The sequence below is a fragment of the Sorghum bicolor genome, chromosome 1, assembly GCF_000003195.3.
Source record: "Sorghum bicolor cultivar BTx623 chromosome 1, Sorghum_bicolor_NCBIv3, whole genome shotgun sequence".
Lineage (NCBI taxonomy): Eukaryota > Viridiplantae > Streptophyta > Magnoliopsida > Poales > Poaceae > Sorghum > Sorghum bicolor.
Window position 1 is genome coordinate 76727664 of NC_012870.2, and position 23139 is coordinate 76750802.

At 44.0% G+C, this 23139-nt stretch overlaps 3 protein-coding genes across 3 annotated transcripts; 1 reads left to right on the forward strand and 2 right to left on the reverse strand.

Moving 5' to 3' along the window:
• On the reverse strand, positions 1389 to 4049 carry LOC8083718. The gene is made up of 4 exons (XM_002468423.2): positions 3819 to 4049; positions 3597 to 3726; positions 1914 to 3374; positions 1389 to 1823 (listed from the first exon to the last, which is right to left on the reverse strand). Exon 3 carries the CDS (start codon positions 3311 to 3313, stop codon positions 2738 to 2740), a length of 576 nt encoding a protein of 191 aa, XP_002468468.1. The 5' UTR covers positions 3314 to 3374; positions 3597 to 3726; positions 3819 to 4049; the 3' UTR covers positions 1389 to 1823; positions 1914 to 2737.
• LOC8059856 (serine/threonine-protein kinase EDR1) lies at positions 5162 to 13754 on the reverse strand. The gene is made up of 13 exons (XM_002468424.2): positions 13302 to 13754; positions 10846 to 11268; positions 10603 to 10709; positions 9225 to 10438; positions 8964 to 9004; positions 8757 to 8825; positions 8534 to 8634; positions 7383 to 7461; positions 7202 to 7300; positions 7054 to 7122; positions 6898 to 6947; positions 5842 to 6018; positions 5162 to 5711 (listed from the first exon to the last, which is right to left on the reverse strand). Exons 1-13 carry the CDS (start codon positions 13752 to 13754, stop codon positions 5576 to 5578), a joined length of 3018 nt encoding a protein of 1005 aa, XP_002468469.1. The 3' UTR covers positions 5162 to 5575.
• Positions 21279 to 22690, forward strand: LOC8059857. The gene has a single exon (XM_002465783.2). The coding sequence runs from the start codon at positions 21658 to 21660 to the stop codon at positions 22165 to 22167; it is 510 nt and encodes a 169-aa protein (XP_002465828.1). The 5' UTR covers positions 21279 to 21657; the 3' UTR covers positions 22168 to 22690.

A 23139-nucleotide genomic window follows, 5' to 3' on the forward strand; every position in this document is an offset into this window, starting at 1 on the left:
TTTGTGCCTTCTCCATCTGCTCCCTCCAAGCTAGCCACTTGTTGATCTCAGCTTGCTACACTAATCCTAGGTTGCATGAGTTCTTTTGCTCTACCAACTACTACATTCTAGAAGCACCACTCATGGTTTCTATCATCTCCGTTCCGACGGGCCTATGATTATGTTTAGTTCCCTGCCGTATCAGATGGGTGGAAGTTGCTTTAATTTGCTTCCAAATGATAAGTCGGGCGAGCAGGATTCCTGGGTTTGTTGGTTGTTAATTCGGATGGGCAGTCCCATGATTACAGCTACGGTGTGTGTAATCGGCATCATGTTGATGTAGCACACTGGCACAGACGCACAGTGACACTGCTCGCTGCGATGACAGCAGTTGAGATGCAAACTCTTCACCTCATTCCGTCTCCAGATGCAACTGCTATCGCCGTCGCCGGGTTTCACTTCCGTGGGCCGTAGCCTATCCCCAACGCAATGCCAGAGGAAGTTGATGACAACCTAACATATACAGAACTCTACTCCTGTAGATCTCGAAGCATTAGATGCAGAACCGGAAACATCATGACGAGTCATCGTGCAGAGCTGGCAAGCCAATCAGTAAGCCCAACTTGCAGAGGATGATGACGGTCCAGTCATTGGATAGCCACGACACGAACCGCAATCGCAAAGCAGAATGAATACTTGTGTAGTCAAGCATGTGGGCAGAAACGGAAAATGGAGCCCACAGGGACAATAACCACAGGGGTCAGCACAGAAGCAATAAGGCCCAGTTTACTTCCAGAAAAATTTTGCAAAAAAAAAAAAAATCAACATTCCTATCACATTGAGGCCTTGTTTAGTTACCAAAAAAATTTTACAAAATTTTTCAGATTCTCCATCACATCAAATCTTTAGACGCATACATGAAGTATTAAATATAGACGAAAATAAAAACTAATTGCATAGTTTGGTCGAAATTGACGAGACAAATCTTTTGAACCTAGTTAGTTAGTTCATGATTGGATAATATTTATCAAATACAAACGAAAGTGCTACTATTCCTATTTTACAAATTTTTTTGAATAAACAAGGCCCGAATGTCGTGGCACGTGCATAAAGCATTAAATATAAATAAAAAATTAACTAATTTCATAGTTCGCATGTAATTAGAGAGTAATCCATAATTAAACAATAATTATCAAATACAAAATGCTACCGTAGCATTTTGCAAAAAATGGAACTAAACAGCCCCCAACTACCAACTCATTCAGTGAAAAGAACAAATCAACAGATTCTGAGTTGCTGACAACCTGTGCTTGTGTATGTAACTACAAGTTCTCAGACGGGCTCCACAATCAAGCTACTTCCATCTCAACAAATCCCAACCATAGCAATCTTCCCCGCACAAAGTATCATCACCAAGCAGAGTTTTGATATATCCTTAAAAAAGAGACCCTAAGTACAATAACAAGGATCACAAGAGAAGTTGTGGTGTACATGGACCAAACATAAGATCATACTAGATCTTGGAGGAAATACCGTGTGATAACATGAAACTTTAAACAAGTCACAGAAACATGACCAAAATTAACATGAAGGTACATAACATTGAAGTATTTAACTAGTAAGCAACAGGATGCCACAGCATCAGCATGGAACACTGAGACCATATATGATTAGTAACACATAAACTAAAACAGTACCACAAACAGACTAGCCCATCAAATATTGCACAGAAACAACAGTGGCACAATACTGGACTATGATGAAAACAGATAACTAAGTGAAAGATGCTTGGCCAATTCCGAACTCCAGGTATGGATGACATGAAGTGCATTGGACAAGCAAACCTGCAGCACAAAAAGCCCAGATATCACATTAGCACCGTCAGATTATATGCATGATAGTAGTGGCTGGAGGGGCATGAAATAGATAATTACCATATTCAGGTTTGAGCATTTGCAGATCTCTGATACATGAAGCCCTTTATGAGAATACATGAAGAAGACTAGACTCCTGGGCATGCTCCAGGAACATGAACAGGGACAAGTAGGTACAGAAGATACCTAAATGAAGGCAAAACCATCACTAGATGCAACTTCGAGAGGAACGGATCGAAATGGATTGGATGGCAAGGAACACAATTTGACATGCTACATGCAACGAACTGAGGAAACAACGGAGATGCATAGCTAAAGTCAGTAGAGACATGGAGGAGAAAGCACATTGAATCGGGACTTCATAACGACTCTGAGCATCTTCATTCCAAAAACAGAAGTGCCAGAGAGGGGAGATCCTTGTGCGCTTTGCAGAACACAAGGAGATGTTATGAAGGGTGAGTCAGGAGGATGCAATATGAGACAGAATGCAAGTTTCAAGAGATGCGGCCATCCTACAGAAGACTACATATATGGCAGGTTGATGAACTACAGGAGCAAGGATTATGAAGGCTATCGCTATTGGTTAATGACGGGTAGCAAGGATGCAAAGACTACCTAACACCTAAATGGAACGTTGGCTACTAATAGGCGACTACAAGGTACAAGCTGCAAAGGTGACTCAGAAACTGCAGTGGTGTGAAATCCACCACATCCTTCACTGCAGTTTAAACTGCCTAACCTTCTCACTGTGCTTGCTAACCACCTACAGCACTACTGTTGATGAAGAACCACCACCAGGTACAGTGGTTATTCTCTGTTACCCTATACAGACTACCAAGGTCAGTTGTAGTTAACCTATGTACACAGAACTGCCCAACCGCCATTCAGTTATCCTCAATTTTCAGGTGAAGGATCCTCCTCAGATTCTCCGTCGCAATGGTAGCATCAGTACCACTAAAGAAGGTAGCACCTGAGCCTGCAGTCGGCGATGAAGGCGCTGATTTGGCATGCACAGGCACCTCTTCATCGTCTGACCGGTCAGCAGGTGGAAACTCAAGTGAGACACTGCGTTTCTGGTGGAGGGAGAACTTGGGTATTGGGAGGGAGCTAGGAGGCGGCGAATTGCAGAACCCGGGGCCAGCCCAGAGCTCAGGGCGAGAGGGAGGGGAAGTCGAAGGGCTTATAGAGATTGCTCGGCTGCGCTTTTTCCCATGGTGAGCCTGCTGTTTCGGTGTCTTGGGCTCAGGGGAGGAGCGGGTCCGTGCAACCCCCTGCGTGGGCGGGGACGGCAGGATGCCGATGGTGATGCCCGAATGGAAGGCCCGGCAGTTGCCAGCATGGTAGCCGCGTGTGGACTGAGGCGATGAGAAATGGGGCGACGCTGATGACGCCTTCTTCCGGCGACCCGAGGAGTGGTGTAGCTGGTGGCTGCGCTGCTCCGAGATGACCAGAGTCGCCATGGCCCGAGATGATGCAGGAGCTCTGACTGGAACAGCTCGTAGCGACCGATCCCACGAAACCCTAGCGCCAAAATGAAAACCAAACACACAAATATATCAATACAATGCATTTAGATCGCAGAAACGGCAAGCACGACTAGAATCTATGCCAAAAAAAAATCAACAAAGAAGGTGAAATTATTACAGAACAGTGAATCATAATGCAGAAATGATTATTTCCACTGTACATATAGCCAAATCAGAGCACACCCAAAGCAGGGGACACAGGTCTACTAGTAGATACCTTCCAGATCTACAGCCGAAGAGCAGGACGAACCCCAGACAGAGCACTGATGGCGTCCCACCCCACACGATCACCTCCGCGCTTTCTCTCCTCCGTCTCAAACCAGATCCACAGGCAACGCGAGCGGGCACTGCATCCAAAACCAAACCGCCGCCGTCGCCGATCAATCAGACGCTTTTCAAAAGGAAAACCCCCAAATCGGCGCTCAAGGCCCCAACTCACCAAATGGATTCCCGCGACCAGCCGAATCTCCGAGGAGCTCGCCACCCGCTGGGCGGAGAAACTAGGCAGAAGGACCGGTCGGCGGGCACGGCCGCGCGGATCTGACCGGAAGGCCGCGCTTGCGGTGATTGGTGTCTGGGTGATAGGTGGCGGTGGTTGGGGTTAGTGGTGTGAGAGGTCGGAGGAACGAGGACGATGGGAGCTACACGACGACGGACTCGAAACGGCCGGTTGATAGGCGGGTTTAATAGGGTCCGTGCGCTTTGGCCGGGTCGTGCGCCACACGACGTGCGTGTGCGTTTACCGTTGGGGGTCTGGGCCGGCCTGCACGGGATTTTCTGTGCGGGGTGCGGGTTCCGGCCGTTGGATCTCGGCTGTCGGCGCGCGTGGACGGTGATCAGGAGGACGCGTGGTGGGGAGGTGACGTATGCGTGTGTTGTGGATAAGGGAGGCGTGGACCGGAAGAATGGGCTCAAGGTTATCCATTGTAGATTGCCACTTGTACAGTTGTACTACCTCGGTACTGTTTGGAATTCATCTTTCTTTTATTCTTTTTTTTTTAGAATTCCTCTGCTTTCATTCAAAAATATATATGAATTTTGTCTTGTTCGTTTGAGCTTATCAGCCGAATCTGTCAGTCATTCAGCAGTATTTTTCTCTTACAACAAATCAGCTAACAGCTGTCATGATTTATCATTCAAACGAACAAGAGGCGTTTTATCAGCATGGTGGAAACTGTCTCCGCATGAAATAAATATACTTTCAGGATATCTTAGCTAAAAATAACGTATTTCCAGAAAGTTTACATCATGGTTAACGTGAAAGGGAGCACCGCCAATCCTACTTGTTGTATCCAGGTTCTGCCTCGTTTTTAGTTTAAACGCAAAAGGGAGCACGCCACGTTCCCAACAGTCCAATTACCAAATGGTTGACAACTTGGCAAATTCCTAACCATCTCGTTGACGAAAACTAATCCAGGTAAATGAACAATGGACCAGGTGTTCTAGGCTTCTCGGTCAAGGCACAGGCCAACAAACACAAACAACTAAGGCCTTGATTAGATCCAAAAAAATTTTGGATTTTGTTACTGTAATTATATTTGTCAATTATTGTCCAATCCTGTAACTGAGTAAGCTCAAAAAAAATCATCTCATAAATTACAGACAAATTGTATAATTAGTTAATTTTATATCTATATTTAATGTTTTATGCATTTATTGTAAGATTCGATGCGATGAAAAATCTTAAAAAGTTTTTAGATTTTAGGTGTAACTAAACAACACCTAAGCCAGTCATGCTCATGCTACTCTGCGAGCATAAACACATCTTACAAAAGTACAATGTATCCTAAATTCACGTGTCCTGATTGTATAGTGTTACAACACTTCCAGCTTCCAAATATGCTGTCTTCTTTTAGCAGCATGAAAAAAAAAACACTTTCACATAGCCAGGCACTTCACAATGAACACAAAGAGCTCTCACTGCTTTCCAGAGGGCTCGCGTTGGCCAGTTGGGTGTACAAAAGCGGGATTGACGAGGGCATAACAATCAGTTGCCACACATTGAATCACTTCTTCCGATTGCTGTTTGATGGGCGACTCTATACATACCCTACTGCGGGGTCCTTGTCGCGGCGGCAGAGTGTCTACCACCTGGGGCGCTCAATCTACAAGGTGCGCCCGCATTTGCCGACTTTTGGACAAACACAAACAGCAAAAGAATATAAACTATGCACAACGGGAAGTGTGAAAGCCCCCCTAAGGAGTCAAGTTCACTGAGATTTCTTGGTGAACATGGGGGCTCTGGGTCTCCTGGTGAGAAGGGGTCACTAGTCTTTGAACAGTCTTCAGGGCACTCGTTAACTGTGCAAATGACGGACGCAAATTTGGATCCCTGAAGATTGACAAAGCACATGTTAGCACAAATTTAAAATCAAGAGTCAAATTTTAAATGCCATGACCGAGACAGGAGACTTTGATCAGAGAACAGGCTAAATTCTTAAAGGCCTTCTTTGAAAACTCACTTCTGCCAGCATTCAAATATGATCCTTGCTACCAGAGGATCAACTTCCTTGGGAATATCAAGCCGTCTATCCTGGAAACCAACTGCCCCCACAACTTGCATTGGATTCATCCCACTCCATGGCATTCTAAGTGTTGCCAGTTCCCATAAGATGACACCAAAGCTGTAAACATCGCACCTGCACAAAATTCAGGTAGTGGATGCATTAAGATTGGTACTGAATTTAATCAGGGTAAGCGGTGAGGATCCTACCATACTTCAGTTTTTGCAAAGTATAAAAAGGTGTTGCAGGAGAACAAGCGAAAGTGTTAAACCTATAGTTCTGGAGGGAAGACAGATTAATTAACCTGTACGGTTCTGGTTTCTACATGATTGGTTGGAAAATTGTAAAACTAGCCAGTGAGCAGATTCAAAACTAGTCACGTCTCGAAATATCTCCTCACTTGGTACACAGGTTATTGATTTTTAAACCAACCACAAATCCTCTCTGCTGTGCAGAAATGCCATGGCCCCATGGTTGCAGTGGGGATCAGCAGGAAGACAAAAGGAGGAATGTTGGCAAGAAAGGTAAGTATATCCCCTGGAGAAGGCGGCTTGCAAGAACTCATTGTCGAAGGCAAGAAAGGAGTGTTGGAGTGCTGGCAAGTGCACCAGGAACAGGGCTCACAATTACATGTGACGAGCATGTATGTTTCAAGCTGTGTACCATCTACGGTACTTGGGTCCGTGTTGTTAGGATAGGGTGAGGTTGGAGAGAGACAGGGAGAGTGACAGAGGGTGGGAGGGAGGGAGAAGAGAACTGTGTTTTACCAGGTTATTAGTAACAGAATGCTGCATATGGAGTACAAAATATTTGGAGCATATAAAAGCCTGATTAGATAGATGCATGACCCCGCTACATGAAAAATACTAAGCAGTCACATCCAACTATCAGAAAACCAGAAATCTTTGGTCTGAGCACAAAACCACAAGCACAAGCACTCGACAGGAAGATGGAATCCTATATCCACGGAAATGCTGAATAACCAGAATAAGATAGGAGTTAGAAAGCACTCACTTTTCATTGGATTGTTCATTCCGCAGAACCTCAGGTGCCATCCATTCAGGCTGATAGATGATGCAAAGAATAAATCATGTTCCAAGGGAAAGACAGAAAGGAGAGGGGGGGGGGGGGGGGGGGGGGGGGGGGGAGGGTATGATTTTGGCTACTTACTGTTCCAGCAGTAGATTTGGATGACAAAAATGTACTGTGCTTCAACCGTGAAAGTCCAAAGTCGCAAACCTGTTTTATTACATATATTGATATATTGATGTGAATGATTATTTGTGGCCAAATATTAAATGTGGGCAAGATCACACACCTTTACGTTCCAATTATTGTCAACCAGCAAGTTCGGAGATTTCAGATCTCGATGAACAATTGTAGGTACACTAGTGTGCAGGCAATTCATGCCTTTGGCCTTAAGAGAGAAAAAAAGTAACTTGTGTGAGCAGGAACAAAGAAACAAACATATCAACAAAATATACAAGATTCATTCTTACCACATCAAGGGCCATCTTGATCCTCCGCTTTTCATCAATTAGGCAATTAGGGCGGTGAAGGATCTTATACAAGCTTCCCCTAAACAAGGACAAAAACATGAACCAACAATGAATCACCAAACACCTCTTCAGGTTTTTTGTATGAATCTGAGGGTGTGACCCTTATGTACTCCCTCCATCCCAAATTGTAAGTCGTTTGACTTTTTTTACCCCAAGTTTGACCACTCGTCTTATTCAAAAAAATTTGTGCAAATATAGTCAAATTTAAGTCACTCTTGAAGAACTTTTATTAATAAACCAATACACAACAAAAAAAAAGTAATATTTTGTATAAAACTTTAAATAAGACGAGTGGTCAAACTTGATATTAAAAAAGTCAAACGACTTACAATTTGGAATGGATTGAGTAGCATTTAGCAACTCCAGAATTGCAAGAACCTAGACATCTAATAGCATGTACCACAATAAAATTAAAATGTAAAAAGAACTTTCAGTTTATGCATGCCCAATGATTTCAGGTCGTCCGATTAATCGCGATTAATCGTCCAAGTCGCTCCTAGGATTCGATTAGGAGGTCCGACTCGATTAGTTCGACCAGAAAGCTGGTCGTCCGATTAATCGCGATTAATCGGACGACCAGGTAAGATGGACGACCAGGCTTCTATTTTTTTGGGCCTTTTCTAACTGGGACTGGGCTAATGGGCTTTAAGTTTTTGGCCTGTTAGGGTTTAGGTAGAATAGAGGGGCTGCAGGGGGGTTTGGGACAGCAATATGGACCTTTTGGACAGTGCAGAAAAGAGAAGAAACCAACTCCCACAAGTAATTCACTATCTAAACACTAATGTAGTCTTGATGCTGGCTTGATTGTGTATATTATATAGTATATATAGGGGTATATATATAGGCATATATGCCCTGAAATAGCTGGACGACCAGGTGGACGACCAGGGTCGACCAGGGCGATTAATCACCCTGGTCGACGATTAATCTCGATTAATCGCCTGGTCGGTCCTAGAGCGACCAGCTTCGACCAGTCGACCTGAAATCATTGTGCATGCCAGCTACAACTTCTGTGTTGTCTAGACTGGGATATTTAATTCACACATTCCACAATATAAACAGTGATTGTGTAGTAAAAGTAAGTATTATACCTTGGAAGATATTCAGATACAATAGATAAGTTTGGAGGGCGTGTAACGGCACCCATAAAGAGAACAATATTTGGATGGCGCAGCCGACGCATAATCCGGACCTTGTCATATAAAGTATATCGGTATATCAAACAATAAAGCAACAATTGGACTGGGTAAATATGAAAATTAAATAATTTATTTAGGAAAACTCCAAGATAGAAACAGATAAAAGTTCACCTACTTCACTCCTAAACTCATCCAGAGCATCACCATAGAAATCTTGATCCAAGAATTTTTTTACAGCTACTTCCTGCAAATAAACAAAAACTTCAGTGCATTGACCATGATTTGGTTTCTCATCTCATTCTTTTATGACTTCCACAGAACATCTTGAACAAATGGCCAAGCTCAAGATACAAAAAAGAAAATGGGGGAATGAACTACTTACTGTTCCATTCCAGTCAGCACGATAAACCTCTCCATATGAACCTATTAAGGAAGCAAATCAATCAATAGTTTTCACGCAGAGATCGGGAAGATGCAAGTTCATACAACCAACCTACTGCTATTCAACTAATAAAAAGCATGCCCGTCAAAGCTAACAACTTGAAATACAGTTCAGCACATTTAAAATTAGTTTCCAAAACAGGTCGAAGTTGTTAGTTCAAAAGCAGCAGTGTATATCAAAACTTGGTAGCAAAATAAGTACCTAAGCCAATCCTTTCACCAATCACAAGATCTTCCCAAGGAATTTCGCACTCAGACACATCATCAAAGTCAAGCCTCTGTGACCTCATGTCCATGTTTCTTGATGGCAATGACGTGTCCATGAATCTGTCAAGGGGAGATTTTTTTGGATCAGGGAGCATTTTCTTATGGTCTTGCTTTACATCCATGTTTTCAATGTGTTGTTTTGCTGGACTCTGAACTCTATTCATTGGAAATCTTCCTTCTGCAGGATTGCCCCATGGAAGTCTTTCCTGTGGTGGTTGAACTACGACATGTTGGTCCTCCAGTCTATAATTTGTTTGACCTTTGTCCAAATCACCACGCAGAACCCTTTCAGGAACCTTCCCAGTCTCAGCTGTAGATGTAATCTTCATGGCAGAGGTACCAGCCATAATACTATCATAATTATGATATGATGCATCATTACGCAATCCAGAATTAAGATTAGACCTTGAGGCTGGTCGTGGCATCTGGGATGATGATGATGCAGCATTATTGCCAACATTTCTACGAGCAAACGAATCCTCGACATAATTGTACTGTTTGTTGTTGGAAACATCATTGTAAGGAGACCAATTCTTCATAACTAACCGCTGCTGTGGTCTTCCAGCATTAGGAACTACGTTCTCTCTGCGCTTTTGCAACTCATTGTTCCTATGATCTGGTCCTTTGAATGGTACTGACTTTTTCTTGGACTTCATATCCCCAAAAGGATTAAGGTCAGCAAAAAGGTTTTTTGACTCTGGAATTTCCTGCAAATCTGGAAGGCGATTTAAATTCTGCTGATGTTCACTTTGAGGTACAACTTTCTGCTGGGATGATGTACCAGCAGAAGTTGATGGTCCATCTGATTGGTCATGATTAACCAGCAGCCATGAACTGTCAAAAACATTTCCAGCAGGAACAGATGATGTGGCACCCGAAGAGGTTTGAGTAGAACCTGCAGTTTCTGCTGCCTCATATCCAGAACCACTGTCTGATATCCAATCACCACTGCTGAACAAAGGCAGTTGGCCACCTTTAGGTTCAAGTGGCAATACAGTAGGATCCATATTAGAATCAACAGTACTTGATGATCCAACTGTTTGATTCAGGGCAAGTTTTCGATTAGAGTTTAACGAATTGCCTTTCCAGCTTAAGATATCTGCTGGAATAAGAGCACCAGGAGCAGCCATCAGATCAACCAAAAACTCCCTACAGAAAAATTACACCACAAAACCGCTTAGTAAACATAGAGTAGCAACAAATTAATTGGAATATAGTAAATAAATAAGACTAGCACATGGATAGCATAACTTGGTATTTTAAGTATTTATGCTATGAAGTATGAACACAGCGCAATGAGTAAACATTGATACCTTTCATTGTCCATCTTAATTATGTTTATAGCATCGTCATCATCACCACCAGTATAATTGCTCCCTTTGACAAGTTTGCATGGAATCCCAACACTATCTGCAAGGATCTGCATGGAGAGGTACAGGACATAATTACATAACTTCCTAAGCATGTGCTTCTCAGCTGAAACAATGCAATACTTTTTTAGTAACTTCCTAGCTAGCTTTCTTGCATATGCATGCATGGGGAGGGAGGGAGGGGACCTTGAAAAGTAGGGCACGGTGACGTGATAGCCCTATCTTGATGCAACCAATAGGCAACAAACTTGTTTGTAGCGAGGTTCTCAGCTCAGTACTCTTCTCCAGCCACCTTGTGAGCATGTCGTTAGCATCTTTGACAGGTCCACCCATATTATCTGTAACAAGCTCAGCTATTCTTTGCACTAAGAGTGCAATATTGGCAACAGGGAAGTCCAATAGGATGCACTGTGCCACTTGCTCCATCTCCTGCAAGGTACTATCAATGGCTCGGTTTACTACAATGACTTCAAAGCCTAGGTCCCCTATGCCTGTTTGGAGATCTGCTAATGATGGCATCTTCCCCTGCCTAGAGGATTCCATAGAGGAGCCAAAGATGTCATAGAAGCCATCAATAACTTTCTCATGATAATCAAGAAAGTTATAGTCCTGAAAGAAGTTAAAAACAGATGTCATAACAGAGCATGAATGTTACAACACAACCACCACACACGTATGCAGTGTGATCAACAGACCAACAAATAGTATTATGACAAGAATTTGACCTAACTAGACACGCCAACAGGCAAAGAAACTTTAGAGTTAATAAAAACACTGATCTTGCATCTCCAAGAAGAGTCCTAATAGGGATTTGCAATGGATAGAATCTGTTCAGCAAATATTTGGCTGGCATAAACACAACGTACAAAAAATGACAGCATGATATTTTTTCACACCAGGGCACGCTCAGATTTCTTTACTTATAGCAACGAAACCACAGGGTTCGTTGCAAGCAAGCGTCCAACGATTGTTGTAAACGACACAGGGATAAAAACTGGATAGTAATAGAACACTCAGGTCTCCATTACTCCTAGCGCAAGAGATACAAAACTGCTAGTCAGAACTGTGACCAAACACGCTCCAGCCAAACCAATGGATCCAGCCAAAAGCAGCTATTACAAACAGAACATCACTAAGGAGCTAGAATAGGTTACTACATCCAACAAGCAGCCCACTTGGTTTGCTTATCGCACATCTAAAACTTCAGGCCACCACATCACTGGTTGCGATCAAAGCCATCCCTTGATCCTGAGCTGCTACCTGCAGATGGTAGAGCAGCGCCAGTTCTTTTAAGGACTTCAGCTCCATTCTTCAGCAGATCCCGGTTTTCCCCTGATAGCAGTCCTACCCACCTCCATGATACACTAGTAACACTAGCATGACTTGACCAGCAACCATATATTTGCTTCTATGAAAAAGAATTCTGCTACCTGATCCATCATCTTCCTTGGCTACTATCTTCCACCTCCAAGATATACGAGCATCTAGCATGCGTACAGCTTCTTCCTTTCGTTTAACTAGGTTTTGCATGCCCTGGTTGAGCCTACAAAGGTGTATAATTTTTTCCTTCTAGCAGTGTGGCATTGGGAACAACCCCCTAGTATGGCACACCAGGAACCAATCATTTCGGCTTAACACTGTGAATACATCAGTATCTTTTGTGTGCATGCAAGCAGCCCCTAAATAGTAAGTAGCATTTCCATTTCTCCATGTATTATTTCCTACTCCTAGACTGAGGTGAATCATAATAGCAAGCAAGAAATAAGGTAGTATCTCAGCAGTGACATAATTTACAGCAGTTAACAGCGTTAATTGGCACGTAGGTTTACCACAAGCGTACCTAAATGACATAAAAGGGAAGACCAAGACCACTATGTGGTTGGAAGCAGTCGCCATAAATAGGAATTAGCGATGATTCAGCAAACTAGTGTTTTAACGGCATCAGCATAGCGTGTACGGAAAAAAAAAAAGGCTGCTTTATGTGATCAAGGAAGCCTATAATTGGTGGCTTCCACTGGAGCCTCAACCTAATACTTCCTCTAATCGCAAAGTCCATTAGGACATCCACATGGTCTCCAATTTGACAGTTTGATTAGTAATATCAACAAACACATCATGTTCGCATAAAAAATCAACAAACACATGTTATATATAGAGAAAACACATTTCACAATGAATCAGGCAGCGACAATCTTGTGTTGTCAATATATGTGGATTTTAGACATTGATCAACAGAGCTAAAAAGTTTGAATTAGGTCAGAATTAAATTATATCGGTGATCGGAGGAAGCATCTTGTATGACTAATACTAATGCTCACTAGCCATCAGGAAGCTTATAGGTGGCGCATGCATTTCTTCACTGTGTGTGATTCGCCATGCTGTGGGCTGAAGTGGAGCCCAATTAGGACCTAGACATAGTCACATAAGCTGATACTGAAATCAACCCACAAATTTAAATGCCATCTGAGAACGGTAGCGGAGTAATTGGCCAATTTGGTCCACATTAAGTCGAGACAGTTGTATCAAGTAGCAGAGACGGTTTCAGCCTAAAACCTCACAAGTCACAAGCAACTAGCAAGTGGAGGCACCGAAAGGCGAGCATATATTATATAATTGATGATCGTCCCGAATGGTAACCTCACCCAGTATCGGCGGGAGAGCAACTCCGCGGTGTGTCCTTCGTCTCGGTGGGCGGCGAAGCGATCGAGGCTCATGAGCTTGGCCTTTCTGATCTGCTCCCCGTCCAGGTCCCCCACGAAATCGCCGTTGGAAGACGCGGACAGCGCCATGGCCAGCTGCATCTGGAACTCCTCCTCGGACGATATGTAGTCCTCCCCTCCCGCTCCCGCCCCCGCCCCCGCGGGCGCGGGCGCCGCAGCAGCAGCAGCAGCGGCGGCGCCCGTGGGCGTGGCCGCCGCGGAGGGAGGCGAGGAGGAGACAGCCGTGGATACGGAGAGCGCGGGCGCCGGCGCCGTCCCCGACGGGGAGCTCGCGGGCGACGGCGACGGCGGGCCCGACGCCTGCTGCCCCGCCGGGGACGCGGGGTCGGTAGACCGGTGCTGCCACCTGATCTTACTCTTGAACAGACTCTTCATCCCTCCCTCCCTGCCGCGAGCTCGGCGGCTAGGGTTTGCTTGCGTCGGGCGTTTCCGCGTCCCGGTCGGCGAAGAGGAGACGACGACTCGTGACGAGGAAGGAAGCGACGGGCGAGGAGGGGGGCGGAAGCGGAGGGGGGAGGAGTCGAGCAGGTGGGGTGGGGATGGGGGGAACGGGAACGCGAAGGAATGAAGGCCGAAAGCGGGTGCGGGTGGAGTCCTCCGTCTCCTAGGGGTGTGACTGCAAAATGGCGCGGCTGCTTTGGTTCGGATCGGGTCCCGGGTCGAGTCGGGTCGGGTCAGTGCGACGTGGCGTGCTGCGGGCCTGCGGGGCTACTGAGCTAGTGGTGATTAGCTGAGGGGCCTGGGGTTTGGCGTTAATTACCGAAGGAACCACGGGATTAGATTACGCGGAGAGGAGAGGAGATGGGCCGATGGGGACATCACTGAGGGCCGCGGCCGCGGATCGTGGGTAGGACCCGACGTCCTGCTCGGTGCGGTGTGGGGCTCCGGACGGCGGCTGTTGTCCAAGGCAAGACGCGGGACATGTCTCGTCTTCTGATCACTGATCAGATGGAGCGTTACAAGAGCCCATCATCAAGGTTTTTGCTAATATCAAATCAAGTAAATGAGCTAAATACTGACACGTCAATCAAATCGAGGAAAATGTATTGGAGGTGAGATATTGTAGGATTGTACATTGTACTCCACCAATTCTAAGGCGTATTCAGATTTGAAAGGTCTTTAAAACTATACACTCTGTATTTATTTCGTTGAAAAGTATTGTTTGCTGATTTATTATAAAAAAAGCTATACCATATATGATAAGTTAAGCTGATAACGTAGTATTAAAAGATATAAGTTGAATGTAAGTCGGTTGATGTAGCTTTTATGTACTAAAGCATGCATAAATTTGAGTAAATAATTAATGACCAAAATCCACATAGTTTTGTTTTTTTTTCAAGGAACTAAACACATTATTTTAAGAAACATGGGGTATTGTCATAGTTCTTGTAGAACACTAAGAGCATCTCTAACATTTTAAAGAAACACTTGGTAAATCAATGAGTTTTTCAACTGGCTAAAAAAAGTTAGAAACATTTATTGGATTCCTTCAAACGTTTTACTATAACAATCAATCAGAGACTATTACGTACTTATTCCGTCTCAAAATAATTGTTGTTTTTTATTTTATCATATCATGTTTAACCGCTCGTCTTATTCAATTTTATGTGCAAATTCTAAAATAAAGAAATTATTGTTAAAATATCTCTAATGATCAAATAAGTCATATCAAAATAAACGATATTTATATAAAAGATTTTAATAAGACGGATGGTCAAATAAAATGTTTAAAAGTCAACAATAATGATGTTTTTGAGACGGAAGAAGTAGACTAAAAACGATCACACAACCGAAGACAGCTGAGAATGAAGACGCAACGGCAATACTAGAGGCCGGTGGTTCAGGTGAAGCTATCACGGTGGGATACTTGGATGGGGAAGCTTCGTGCCGGAGCCGGACGGGACGGCGGGATGCCGGGATGTCACGGCGTGAAATAAAGCCGAATGGATCGCTCGAAGCCAAGGAGAAGGCGAACTGCCGGTGTGATTCCTGCTCTGATCCGCGCTAAACAGTAAAAACACATAGAAATCACGGTCATCTGGCCGGCTGGAGAAGAACGAAGACGCGTCGGACGTGACAGCCTCGGCTAACGTAACACGCTGCAGCAACGGACAGGCTGATGCTTTTTTGGTGTGCTTTTTGTTCCAACGGGAGAGAATGACCCGCGAGGACAGGTCACAGGTAACTGCCTACTTGACCTGCGTATGCTTTTTACTCTGATGCTTAGAGAGTTTTATTGTTATATACTCTGTTCGTCCTAATAAAAATAATGTTTTAAACTTTGTGTTATCTTATTTAACTATTCGTCTTATTTAAAAAATGTATATAAATATTGATTATTTTATTATGATTTATTTTATCATTAAAGATACTTAATAATAATTTTTTTTTTACAATTTATAAAAAATGATCAAATACGATATCTAAAAGTCAAAAGTAATATTTTTAACCTGACAAAGAGAGCATAGTGTAAAGTAACATTAGAGAGTCGTGGCATGGATGATTGGGTCACCGTCCTATTCCAAGGGTGGCTGTCGCTTCGAGTCGTTTGGAATTTGGATCATTTGATGTGATCCGATTCAGTTATTGACGCGGCAGATAAGAACCCCTTTGGAATGTATGGATTTCTTCGTTTCCTGCGTTTTCTTTTTCACTGTGAAAAAACCAAACAGTTCCTCCTATACAATTTCTATGGAATTTCATATTGGCTTGGAGTGCTGCAATAGGAATGCCCTCGTTCCTCTTTCTAGCACATCTCAAATGTCAAAACACAAGGAACAACATAGGGGAAATCAACTCTGGCATGTTTGGTTGGTGACTAAAATTTGCCCACGTTTAATCTTCGGTAAACTGTGGCTGCTAAAAAAGTGTGGTGACTGAAATCGAAGCCACACTTGTAGCAAGCTTTGGTATAAAAATGGTCTATGACATGTGGGCATGGGCGGATACACCGGGTATTTCTGGTATTCCCAGGAATACCTAACTTTTTTATGCACCAAATATATATAGGTATATTTATATATATGTATATCAAATATATTAGGCCTTGTTTAGTTCTGAAAAGTGAAAAATTTTCGGTACTGTAGCACTTTCGTTTGTTTGTGACAAATATTATCTATTCATGGACATCAAAAGATTCATCTCGTGATTTACAGCTAACTGTGTAATTAGTTTTTGTTTTCGTCTATATTTAATGTTTCATGCATGTGCCATAAGATTCGATGTGACGGGGAATCTTGAAAACTTTTTGGTTTTTAGGGTGAACTAAACAAGACGTTAGTATTTCTATACACAGGTTCTATGTTAACTCGATTACCGGAATTATTCTATTTTATTGTTTCTGCAAATGAGAACCTAATTATTTATCTTCAGACCACATACATATTGACTCATGGCACCAAATATTAGTACAATCATATCTTGTTTCTAAACTCTTTTCTAAGATAAATCGGAATATGCACATGGCAGCAATATGTATAATAAAAGTATTTTTTTTTCATGTGAGGCCTTGTTTACTTTCAAAATTTTTTACAAAATAGAAATAGTAGCACTTTCGTTTGTATTTGACAAATATGGTTCAATTATAGACTAACTAGGCTCAAAAGATTCGTCTCGTCAATTCCGACCAAACTGTGCAATTAGTTTTTATTTTTATCTATATTTAATACTCCATGCATACGTCTAAAGATTCGATGTGACGGAGAATCTAAAAAATTTTACAAAATTTTTAGGAAACTAAACAAGGCCTGAGTGAACGAGATATGAGTGGGAGGCAATTCTATAATCATCATTTCTAAATCTCTAACCCTAGCTGACCAGGCATGACGTGGTGGGCACTGCTGGTTCCCAGTGTCCTAAGCTCCTGGCAGCACGGGACGTGCAGCGCGGACACGACCTTTATCTCTATGCTATGCCTACATGGTGATTGGCGAGAGCACACTTCAGTCATGAGGTTAGAGACAACAACTAAGTAACAACTCACCAGACACTAGCAAGGGAATACTCAATACTTAAATCCTGGCTCCGCCACTGCATGTGGGTACTTCCTTCGTCCTGTAATACATTCAGTCTAGCATTCAAATTTTTCCTTAAATATATTGCATTCTAAGGACAAAAACCAATTTTATATTAAATACTTTCTATTTTATCATCCAATCACCATTAATCATATTTATAATAGTGTCTAATTTGAAAATAAAATGAGGTATATGTGTTTTTATATTTTCACTTAATATATCTTAATATTTCTAAAATACATTATGTTACAGCATAGAAGGAATAGGGTGCTAAGAAAGTGTGGCGTGTCATAGGTATGTAATGAATCAAACTGTTGCCGAAAAACGGTGGCACGACAAAACATAGACATGACATGTTTTAATCACCAAGGTCTTGTTTAGTTCTAAAAAAATTTTGTATTTTTTTCAGATTCTTCGTCACATCGAATCTTACGGCACATGTATAAAGTATTAAATATAGATTAAAAAAATAACTAATTGTATATTTTATCTGCAATTTACGAGACGAATTTTTTAAGTCTAATTAGTCCATAATTAAACAATATTTGTCAAATACAAACGAAAGTGCTACCGTGTCCATTTTGTAAAAAATTGGAACTAAACAAGGCCCAACTAAACAGGCCCTGAAATCTGAAAATACTCACCTGATTGGAATCAAGCAATTGATTAGACAAGTCCCACCGGTTTCTATTTCGGGGGTTAACAAAATCCTACCTCTTTCTTCTTTTAGCATGCACGCGCGCTCGGTCTAGTACCTCGCACACGCGGACGCACCGTGTTCATTCTCTTTTCGCGCGCTCTGCCACACGCGCTACTTTTTCTTTTTTTTTTTGGTGAGCTAGGACGCACGCATTTTTTTAATGTCACCACATATTAGTCCCCACCTGTATATTGGCTTAATATAAATTTTACAAAAGTTTAGAAAGAAAACAGCCCCAGTAGGTCTTGTTTAGTTAGCAAAAATTTTCGCTTTTGGCTACTGTAGCACTTTCGTTTTTATTTGACAAACATTGTCCAAACAAGAAGTAACTAGGCTCAAAAGATTCATCTAACAAATTACAGATAAACTGTGCAATTAGTTTTTATTTTCATCTATATTTAATGTTCCATGCATGCGACCAAAGATTCGATGTGACAGGAAATCTTGAAATTTTTTGCGAACTAAAAGGCCTAAGACAAAAAATGGCAGAACTACAAAACTACATATGGAAAGCAAAGACTACCATACACGAGACACGAGAGCTCTTTGATGATGCCCCTAAGAGCATCTCCAACAACTTGGTAAAATTCACTTGTCAAATCTTGAGTTATAGCAAGTTGCTAATTTGTTTAGCAAAAGAAAAAAGGATGTGTCTCCAATAAGTTGCTATTCTCACTTGGTAAAAATAGAAGATGACAAATGAGACCCGCTCACTTGGTAAAAGAATATGTGTCTCCAACAAGTTGCGCTCTGAATAGCAACTTGACAAATCTCGGCAGTAGAAACCTCTGGATAGCAACTTGAGAAATTTAGCAAGTTGAGATAAGGAGTTGTTGGAGGAGGATTTTTATGCTTTTAGCAAATTTGGTAGGATAGCATGTTGAAATAACAAGTTGTTGGAGATGCTGATGAATGACGTTATAACGTAATCATTGTCAGCCAATTAGAAGCTCGGCAAGGCTTTCGCCTGAGCCTTGTGCCGATGGAGAGCTACAATGATTGGCCCATGAGAAACAGCGACTAAATATTCTTCAGCGACACATCTAAAAAGAAAAATCTTATCACAACATTATATGAGCTGAGCTTTCGTCCAAAACATCTGTAAATGCTCCTGCCGGTCGCCGCCACATGTCACGAAGTTGTTCGAACTCACCCACGGCAACGGGAGACGTGCACCGGCAGTGTCAGTCGCTGCCACACGGCACAGAGCCCTATGAACTCACTCGAGACACCGGGAGGCACGCACCATCAGAGCCTGTCGCCGCCACACGTCGCGGAGCCGTTCGGCTCGCCCGCGACAACAGGAGACGCGCACTAACGCCGCCATACGCTGCGAAGTCGTTCGGACTCGCCCGCGACAACGGGAGACACGCACACCAGACATTATAGTCTTTTTTTCACAGCATTAAGGAGCAAGAGCAACGGCAACATCATGGTAACCCACCAGGCATGAGTGACAGTCCTTTTATTCCAGAGGGGAAAAAGATCTTTTCAAGGTTATCACTGGAGCGATGATCACGCATGCATATCCAGATACGAAAGATAAGCAAAACAAGTATGAGCTGACGTAACACCAAACCAAACTCTGTACGGCGCGGTGCTTCAGATAAGCTCCTGCACTGGTAGTGCACATCCAAACACCACGTAACCAGCATGGCCAGAGTCCCTTAGAGCAACTCCAACCATTATGCAAATGGGCTTGGCATTTACCAAAATGCATAAAGCTCCAAAAAAAACCCCTCCAATCGTTATGCATTTGGACTTTGCATTTTACATAGCTATGCATTTGGAGGGGGAAACTTGGCATATATGCCAAAGGAGTCCGGCTATGCAAATAGAGATCACGAGATTCTCGGTTCCACCTCGCGGGCTTTTTTCTTCTCTTCGCGCGGTTTTTCTTCGCGCCGCTACCACTTCACGCGATAGGAGAAGCATCGCGTGTCCTCCTTTGCCAGCTTCGCGCGCGCGTTTGGACGAAGCAGCGCACAACGGAACGGGAGATCGGTACTGCAATCGGTACTGCGAATGGGAACGACGAACTGCGTAGCTCACGATCGGTACTGCGCGGCTGTTTGGCGCGGGAATTGGTGAACGGGAGACGACGGCGGGTTGTTTGGCGCGGGATCGATTGGCCGCGCGGGAAGGAGTGCCCCGAAACAAAATTTTCGGAAAAAAAGATGATGGACTTGGCATTTTGCATAACGGTTGGAGATCACCCGATTTTAGCCTTGCCATTTTCATTTGGGGGTTTGCAATTTGCCTAAAATACATAACTTCAAATGCATAATGGTTGGAGATGCTCTTACAATCACAAGTCACACTACACACGCTACACATACGGACTTGTTTAATAACTCATGCAGAAAATTACTCGCTATCCTATCAAATGTTTAAACACATACATAAAGTATCAAATATAGATAAAAAAATAACTAATTGTACAAATTGTGACTATTTTATGATAAAAATCTTTTAAGCCTAATTAGTTCATGATTTATACTTCTCTGGAATTAAACAAGGCCGTAAAACAACTCCACCAGTCCATGTCCATCCAGCTGACCAGCTCCAGACTAACGTCAGCTGCGCCGGTATCCTTGGCGCCCATCCATACCATGCGTACCGGGCAGGTGCCTTGCCTGGCCTGCAAAGGCACCGAGCCGCATCTAACGTATCCTGCCTCTCATGCATCACGCAGATGCAGATGCAGGAGCGCAGGACAACAACGAGGGAGCGCTTCCTTACCTGCACCAGAAGCAGCCTGGGCTGTGGTTCCCATCCCAGCGTCGCGTTACGTACTCCCCGTATCCTGGCCTCACCGCTTCCTTACCGATCGTCAGCACCAACCAACCAGCCGCGCAGTCAAAAAGAAATGGCAAAGCGACGTCCGCCTTGGCCGCTGGCACACTGAGACTCACGCGGCACGCAGATGCCGATTGCCGAAGCGGATTGGCCTCTGAATTCTGAAACCGTTGGAGGCAGCCCCATGTTTCCCTTGTCGTCAGGTTCGCCCAATTCTGCAGGCCCCGCTGCCTGCTGCTGCCTTATCTTGAGAGGCCGCCGGAGCCCACGGCGTGGCCGTGAATCCGGCCGTGACGTGCCCACCCGTCGTCGTCTCGTCTCGTCCCTGCGGACTAGCCACTACTAGGAACAAACGGCACACACGCCGCACAGCACAGGACACCGGACCACCGGCCACAAGCGCAGACACGCACACACAACCGCCGGTCGATCGGTCTCGCCCTCCCGCCTATCCCCCGTCTGCCGTCTCCATCCTTTCTTTTCCGATGACTCCTCCTCTTCACTCTCCTGAGCTTATCTTCCTTCCCCACACGTCAAGAACCTTGTGACACCTCGCCACCGGCTCCGCCTTTAGCCTCCCCTCTTGTGTCATTGTGTGGCACTGGCACACTATAAATCCCAGCCTCTCCCCGCTCTTCACCTAGCTAGAGAGGAGACACCGCGAAAGGAACGGACCCAGGGAAAGATCGAGAGGAGCGAAAAAAAGAGAGAAACTCTTCGCTTTTGGACTTCGAATCCATCGTGATCTCATAGTCGCGAGCACATGAGGATCCACCCAGCATCTCCCACCGTCGTCGGCGGCGGTGGCGGCAAGAAGGACCTCCGGCGTCTGCCGCACGTGTACAGCAAGGTGCTGGAGCTGCCGCTCCCGGCGGACACCGACGTCGAGGTGTTCGAAGGCCCCGACGCCTTCCACTTCGTCGCGGCGCCGCCCGCCGGCGGTGGTGCGCGTGGCGCCGGCGTCGTGCGGGTGCGCACCGTCAGGATCCACCCCGGGGTCACCAAGGTCGTCGTGCAGGCCGGCGACGCCGCCGAGGGGGTTGCTGACGACGACGACGCCGGCGACAGCATGGAGCTCGACAGGTGGCGGTCCCGCCTGCCCGAGCCGAGCTGTCCGGCCATGGCGGTGGCTGGGTACGTCGACGGCCAGCTCGTCGTGACAGTGCCCAAGGGCCCCGGTGGCGGTGAAGGCGGCGACGGCGGGCAAGGTGAGGTTACCTGGAGGTGCAGTGGCGGGGGGAAGATTAGTGGAAGACTGGTGCTTGTACAGTAGGAGCAGTGGAGAAGTAGATGTCTTGCCATCTTTGTTTTTTTGGTAAAGATGAGCTGTTCATCATGAGCTTTGTTCTTCTTACTGCTTCTCAAGCATATGGAAAGCAGCTACTGTAAATTATCTTTGGTTGCCTTGAAATCAAATGTAAATTCTGGATAAAACTGTATTGGGGATGTGTGCCCACCAGATGCAACTTGGATTTTATCATGGTAGATAAGATTTGGTGGAGCTTAATCTCTTAGACCAGATCTGATCAGTTACTGTTTCTGAAGATCAGGTGCAAAGTGGACCACTTGGTTGGTGCTGCATGTCACATGGATTCATCAAACCTCTCCATTTTGATGGCCCACGGTTTGCAGCATAGTGTCTGTAGTCCTACCTAAGATAAGATAGTCGTTCTGGTACAAGGGGTATAAATCGCAAAAATAGCAATGGTTTCAGGAAATAGTTTTATGTACTGCTACGAAACCAAAGGCACTGCAGCTTGATGATCCATGTTCAAGAAGAGTATACTTTTTTTTAACCTTTCTGTGTTTCAACTCTTCTAGCAACAGTTCTTTTGTATGCTATTATATTTCTAGTTGCCAATTCTTATGTAACTAGCTCACTAGCTGAACTGAAGTCAGTGATCACCCCTGAAATTCTTTAAGTTCCGGTTACTACACTTGCCAGTTGCTTTCACCCGAGACTTAAAAGTGTAAATAAAATTAACATAGGCAAATTAGTCAACAATACCAGAACAGTTTGGATGAATAGCAACTCCTGCACAAGGGTTTCCCACAAAAATAAAACCATCTGTTATCATTCTCCTTCGAAAAAGCTTAACATGTACACAAACATAATAAGATTTTTAAGATGATTCCACACTAAATAGAAAATAATGACAAAGCTACCAGAATTACTTTGATAAAGTGAAGCATGAAAATATCAATTTGATATTTCCAATGTTGCTTTTTGATGCATGTTGTACTG